We start from the raw sequence: 6943 nt of genomic DNA, 5'->3' as shown, positions 1-6943 counted from the left end.
GTGCCCCCCCCCCCCGCCCCCCGGTGCATTCAACAAGTGTGCACGGAATGCTGTCATGTGCCGACACTGTGCTTTGTGCTTGGGAGGCCGCAGTGAGTAAGACAGAGTCTCTGCCTCATGGAGCTTAAACTCTATGGGAGGAAAAGAGATAGTGAGTAGACAGTAAATAACCAGTGCAATTTCAAGAAATGAAAGTTTGGTGAAGAAAAGCATGGGGTGAGGGGGCGTGATGAAGAATGGCTGGCTGGGGGACGGCATTTACCTTGGATGGGAAGGTCTGGAAAGACCTCTCAGAGTAGGTGACATTTAAGCAGAGACCTGACTGATGAGCATGAACCAGCCTTTTGAAGAGCTGGGGGAACATTCCATCGAAGAAATAGCAGGTGCAGAGGGCTTGAGGTCTAGTCTACTCACAGTTAAAGAACAGGGAAGCCAGTGAATTGTGGGAGAATGTGGTACGAGAGAGATTGGAGAGTAAGAAGGCCGTTTAGAACATGCTAAGGAGTTTCGTTATTATTCTTAGTCAATGGGAAGCCATTTTTTGTTTTTTAAAGATTTTTGTGGGGGAATGTTGTGGATTGAACATACCTAAAACAGGTATGTCGAAATCCTAGCCCTTAGTAACCTTATTTGGAAATAGGGTCTTTTCAGAGGTAATTAAGTTAAAATGAGATCATTAGAGTAGGCCCTAACTCAGTTTGACTGGAATCTTTATAAAAAGGTGAAATTTGGGCACAGAGAAGGAAGAAGACTATGTGAAGACAGAGGTTTGGAGCAACGCATCTACAGGCCACGGAATGCGAGATTGACAGCCAACCCCCAGGTGCTGGGAAGAGGCAAGGAAGGCTCCTTCCCCTGGGTGGGATGGCCCTGCCAACACCTTGATTTTGGATTTCTAGATTTCTGTTGTTTTAAGCCACTCAGTTTGTGTTACTGTTTACAGTAGCCCTAGCAAACTAAAAAAGGGGGAGTACTAGTATACTGGCTCTGCCTTTGGGAAAGCAATGAAGCATCCTTCCTGGCCTCAGTGATACTGGGGTATTGGGTAAATATATAATGAAAAAATACATAATGAAAAAATATATAAATTAATAGGATGGAGCCCACTGATTGAATTTCCCTGTATAGAATACCCTACTGTTCTTTTAAGAATGGTCCTTTTAGTGATGCTCTGTAAATGATGGTTTGGAGGGGCAAGAGTGGGAGCAAAGAAATAAGTTGGAAGTCTGTTACAGTAATCCAGTAACCTGCAGTAATCTAGTAATGAGTAATGATGGTGGTTTGAGCTGGAGAGAGTGGTGGTAGAAATGGTAAGAGGGAGGCAGAAGTAAAGCCAGTGGGACTTGGTAATGGACTGGATGTGGGGAAAGAGGGAAAGGAAGGAATAAAGGCTGACTCTTAGCTTTTGGCTTGAGCAGTTGGATTAGATGACTTATTGAGATGGAAAAGACTGAGAGAGAATGGCTTTTCTGAGGATATGGAATCAAGGGTTATGCTTTGGACATGTTAAGTTTGAGGTGCCTATTGTTTATCCACTTGAAGATATCAAGTAACTAGTTGGTAGTCTCAGAAATGTTCCGGGCCAGACATACATTTAGAGGTCATCAGAGTAGAGACAGTATTTAGTGATTGAAACTAGATGTTACTTAGTGGGGAGAGTTGAAAGAAGAGAATAGGGGCCAGCAGTAGGCCCTCTGGAGCTCTGCTGTTTAGAGGTCTGGTCAAGGATGAGGATTCGTGGTGCTGAGAAGCGGCACCAGGACAGCTGGTAAATTGTCAGTATTCAGTGATGGTTAATGGTTTAAGGGTTAAACTAAATTATATGGAAATACATGGGGAAAGGTATTGGAAGTACCCCACCCCTCATATACCAAATTCTGTTTAACAAAGCTATATCTAAGAACCTTTCCAAATGCGGAAATCAAGTTTTTGTTTTCAGTATGTTACAGATTATAGAATCAGACAAATTCTGTATACTTGAGGCTTCTGAAAGGTCATTAAAATGTCTTTGTGCTCCAGATAGATTTTTTTTTTTTTTTTTAGAAACAGAAACTTTGTAAGTTTTCGCAATGATCAAAATTTGTTATAAATCAGGGTTCCATTTAGTCTTCATTTGTGTGTTCATTAAGAGTGGAACCTGTTTCATTAATCACATGTTAAGAGATTACCTACCTTGGCCCAATTCAGGAAGCTATTATTCTACATTACTCAAAATTTCCAAGCAAGCACGGGGAAGTTTTGGAGGAAATTAGAATCACATCTACCTTTGAATATTGGCAGAAGAACTAGCATCTGTTGGATCAAATATCTTCAGAAGCCCATTCTGCACTTAGTATGTGAAGATTTGAACGTGGGGACTCTATCGATACTGTTTAAAGAACTGAGCACTGTGCTTGGTTGTTGTCTGAACTGGGAGTTGATTGCTGATGTGTTTCTGTCCTCAGGTCTGGAGAGAATTTCCTGACCGGTTGGTGGGTTACCCGGGTCGCCTGCATCTCTGGGACCATGAGATGAGTAAGTGGAAGTATGAGTCTGAGTGGACCAATGAGGTGTCCATGGTGCTCACGGGGGCAGCTTTTTATCACAAGGTAAGTCGGGGGCAGACTTGGGGCAAGTGGGGCTGAGTTGACAAACCAAGAGTATGATACTCATTTTATTTGGCCCAACTTAATTTTCACGAGTTTTGGAAAAATGTTCTACTTTAGATGTTTTTTTCCAGTTTGCCTCTTTGATTTACTAATTCACACGTACAGACAGTTGTAAATATTCTCATTAGCTTGCTTTTTGCATGCATTATATTGTGAGTTTTTTTCTTATATCATTAACATTTCTTCATAAACAACTTCTTAACATAATTGCTGATATACCATTATATTAATATTCCATAAATCATGTATAACTGTTTCTCTACCATTTAGGTTGTATCTAACCTTTGTATCTAATATGTTTTTTTGTATCTAATATATTTAGGTTGTATCTAATTTTTTTGCTAGATAATGCTCTTTATCAAATGCTTAAATAATGATCAGTATCCGTTTTCATACCCGTTTGTACTTAGGATCATTATGATAGATTCCTAGAAGAAGAAATACGAACATTCGGGGGAGGTTTTGATATATATATTTGTTGGTTGTTTTTCAATATAGTTTGTGCCAATTTACATTCTTACCAGCAAAATACAAAAGTATCTTACCATACCCTCCCTTGCATGAAAAACATTAAAAAAAAAATCAAACCTAGCTATTTTGATAAGTGAAAGTGGATCTTATTGATTTCACTTTGATTTGATAACTGTTGAGGTTGAAATTCCTTTTGTGTATATTTTAGCCTTTTGTATTTCTTCTCTTGGAATTGTCACTATGTTTTTGACTATTTTTTTTATTAAAGGGAGAGACTGAAGGGTATGCATTGGACTTTAGAATATTCTGTTTGATGGTGGAGTGCTCCCTGGGAGTGTGTGGCTTAATTAAACAGTAATAACTTGTCAATTGTCAGCAGTGGCATAAGGGACTGATGTCAGGAAAAAGATCTGTGCAGCTCAGCACAGTTAATTTGACTTCGCTGTATTTATATTGATTGCGTGTTGTTGTCTCAGCACTGCTGCCCTCATATTTTTCAGGGCTCTAGATCCAGAAATGAGTTTTTGTTCTTAGCAAAGAATAAATAAATAAATAAGGTGTATAATTCTTGGGGTTTGTGGTAGACCGATAAATACCTTTTCTTAGCCCACAAATTTCTGTACTATTTCATACATATAGGTTATGTAGTTTCAGAATTGCCTCATTTTGTTTTACTTTAAAAAGAACATGTCTGCAATGTCAATCCACCATTAATATATCTGTTTCTATCTGCAGTCTGTAGAAAGAATATGGAAAACAGGGTTGAACATTGTGACTCGGGGGAAGGATTTAGTGAAGATCAGTATGTAGTGTGTTTCTGAACAATATTTATTAAACATATGAAATATTAATCAGTCCAGAGGGCCTACATCTTACAAGGGCTTCACACCATACGGTACACACCTCTGCTTACTATAAGTGATTTTTTAAAGAGTGGCAGTGTTAAAGACACCTGGTCACCTGACCAAAAACCATTCTAATACTTCCCTTGCCCTTTCTACTGATCCAGGCTTGTGACTAATCTTACGAGAGAAAGCTTGTCCCCCTGCCATGGTTCAGTTGCCCTTTGTATATCAACCACAGGGAACTGCTATTTGAATGTGTCTCCTTTTCTGTCTCACCTGTCAGTATTTTAATTACCTGTATACCTACAAGATGCCTGGGGACATCAAGAACTGGGTGGATGCTCATATGAACTGTGAAGATATTGCCATGAATTTCCTGGTGGCTAACGTCACGGGGAAAGCTGTTATCAAGGTAGGAGGCGTCCTTGGCCGGCTCTGCCCCTAACAACTTACTTTGCGATCTGGGGCATGCTTCTGGTTCTCTGAGTCTCAGAAGTTTTCATAACTATAAATTAAGCCTTGGAATAGATGAACTTTAAGCTCCCTTTTAGCTTTAAGATTCTATGATTGAATCTCTCATATTGTGAAATGGAAGCTAGGCTTTGATGATTTAAACATGTTTTATACGTTTTTTTTTCTTTTTGTTTTCACATCTTTATTGAAGTATAATTGCTTTACAATGTTGTGTTCGTTTCTGCTGTACAACAAAGTGAATCAGCTATATGTATACATGTATCCCCATAGCTCCTCCCTCTTGAGCCTCCCTCCCACCCTCCCTATCCCACCCCTCTAGGTGGTCACAAAGCATCCAGTTGATCTCCCTGTGCTATGCAGCAGCTTCCCACTAGCTAGCTATTTTACATTTGGTAGTGTATATATGTCAGGGCTACCGTCTCACTTCATCCCAGCTTCGCCTTCCCCCCTTGTGTCCTCAAGTCCGTTCTGTACATCTGTGTCTTTATTCCTGCCCTGCTACTAGGTTCATCCGTATCATTTTTTTTAGATTCCATATATATGCGTTAGCACACGGCATTTGTTTTTCTCTTTCTGACTTACTTCACTCTGTATGACAGACTGTAGGTCCATCCACCTTGCTACAAATAACTCAATTTCATTCCTTTCTATGGCTGAGTAATATTCCATTGTATATATGTGCCACATCATCTTTATCCATTCATCTGTCAATGAACGTTTAGGTTGCTTCCATGTCCTGGCTATTGAAAATAGTGCTGCAGTGAACATTGTGGTACCTGTACCTTTTTGAATTATGATTTTCTCAGGGTATATGCCCAGTAGTGGGATTGCTGGGTCATATGGTAGTTCTGTTTTCAGTTTTTTAAGGAACCTCCATACTGTTCTCCATAGTGGCTGTATCAATTTACATTCCCACCAACAGTGCAGGAGGGTCCCCTTTTCTCCACGCCCTCTCCAGCATTTACCGTTTCTAGATCTTTTGATGATGGCCATTCTGACTGGCATGAGGTTTTGTGGTTTTCAAACCTCATTGTGGTTTTGATTTGCATTTCTCTAATGATTAGTGTTGTTGAGCATCTTTTCATGTGTTTGTTGGCCATCTGTATGTCTTCTTTGGAGAAACGTCTATTTGGTATTCTGCCCATTTTTGGATTGGATTGTTTGTTTTTTTGATATTGAGCTGCATGAACTGCTTGTATATTTTGGAGATTAATCCTTTGTCCTTTGCTTTGTTTGCAAATATTTTCTCCCATTCTGAGGGATGTCTTGTCATCTTGTTTATGGTTTCCTTTGCTGTGCAAAAGCTTTGAAGTTTCATTAGGTCCCATTTGTTTATTTTTGTTTTTATTTCCATTTCTCTAGGAGGTGGGTCAAAAAGGATCTTGCTGTGATTTCTGTCATAGAGTGTTCTGCCTGTGTTTTCCTCTAAGAGTTTTATAGTGTCTGGCTTTACGTTTAGGTCTTTAATCCATTTTGAGTTTATTTTTGTGTTTAGTGTTAGGGAGTGTTCTAATTTCATTCTTTTACATGTAGCTGTCCAGTTTTCCCAGAACCACTTATTGAAGAGGATGTCTTTTCTCCATTGTATATTCTTGCCCCCTTTGTCAAAGATAATGTGACCATATGTGCGTGGGTTTGTCTCTGGGCTTTGTATCCTGTTTCATTGATCTATATTTCTGTTTTTGTGCCAGTACCATACTGTCTTGATTACTGTAGCTTTGTAGTATAGTCTGAATATACAGTTGTTTTTTTTTAAGTTACAGTTTGTAACCTCCAGTATCAGAGACAAAGGCTGTGGCGGTCAATCTACAAATCGTGTTTTTTAAAAAAATATAATTTTATTCTCAAACGTGACTTGGAATCTAGTTCTTTTGGTTAAAGAACGCAGTTTACATCTTTCTTAAGGTAGCTGATTTTTTTTTAATAGACGCTGAGAAGATAGTACACTTTGTACAATTATAACTGTAGTTGTCCTAAACATTATTTTAAGGTAGCGATTACCAGTTTGTAACAGTACCTTTCCTGTAACATATTAAAAGCTGAGATCACATGGGGATCTTTGTATGTGTAATAGATGTCTGTTGCTGAAATGTAGATCTTGCTCAAATCAGATCCCTAGAAATGCAGGGAGAGTACACTTCTGTATAACAGTGGAATCGTCTTGACCTTTCTTTCCTTCTGGATTAGAATTCCATATGTGAGAATGGCCAGTGCTTCTAGGCCAGATTCCTGTACTGGAAGCTTATGTTGGACGCATGGTATGGCATCCCCAAATGATTCCTCATGCTATTAATTGATGAGACAAGCTAGATTAAACCAAAGTGACTAAGGAAAGAGGAAAAGTCACTATGTGTTCAGACTTGACCCAATCTTACCCTACCCCCCAGCTCTCTAAATTACTCAGTGAACAGCTCACTGCAGGCAAAATTAAAGAATGTAAATTGCAAAACTAGTTTTAAAGGAACTCCCCTTATTTCCAAATTTTCTTTTTTTTTTTTTTTTTTA

General features: G+C 39.0%; 1 protein-coding gene across 1 annotated transcript in view; it reads left to right on the top strand.

Moving 5' to 3' along the window:
• EXT2 (exostosin glycosyltransferase 2) overlaps positions 1–6943 on the top strand; it is a 126131-nt gene that overhangs the window by 110411 nt on the left and 8777 nt on the right. Inside the window, exons 11-12 of the mRNA XM_007455806.1 lie at positions 2445–2588; positions 4248–4376. Coding sequence (XP_007455868.1) covers positions 2445–2588; positions 4248–4376 — 273 coding nt within the window. The remainder of the gene's footprint in view (positions 1–2444; positions 2589–4247; positions 4377–6943) is intronic.

Source organism: Lipotes vexillifer, unplaced genomic scaffold (assembly GCF_000442215.2).
Source record: "Lipotes vexillifer unplaced genomic scaffold, Lipotes_vexillifer_v1.1 scaffold977, whole genome shotgun sequence".
Classification (NCBI taxonomy): domain Eukaryota; kingdom Metazoa; phylum Chordata; class Mammalia; order Artiodactyla; family Lipotidae; genus Lipotes; species Lipotes vexillifer.
The sequence above is the reverse complement of the archived record's forward strand: the minus strand, read 5'-3'. Positions and strand labels throughout refer to the sequence as shown.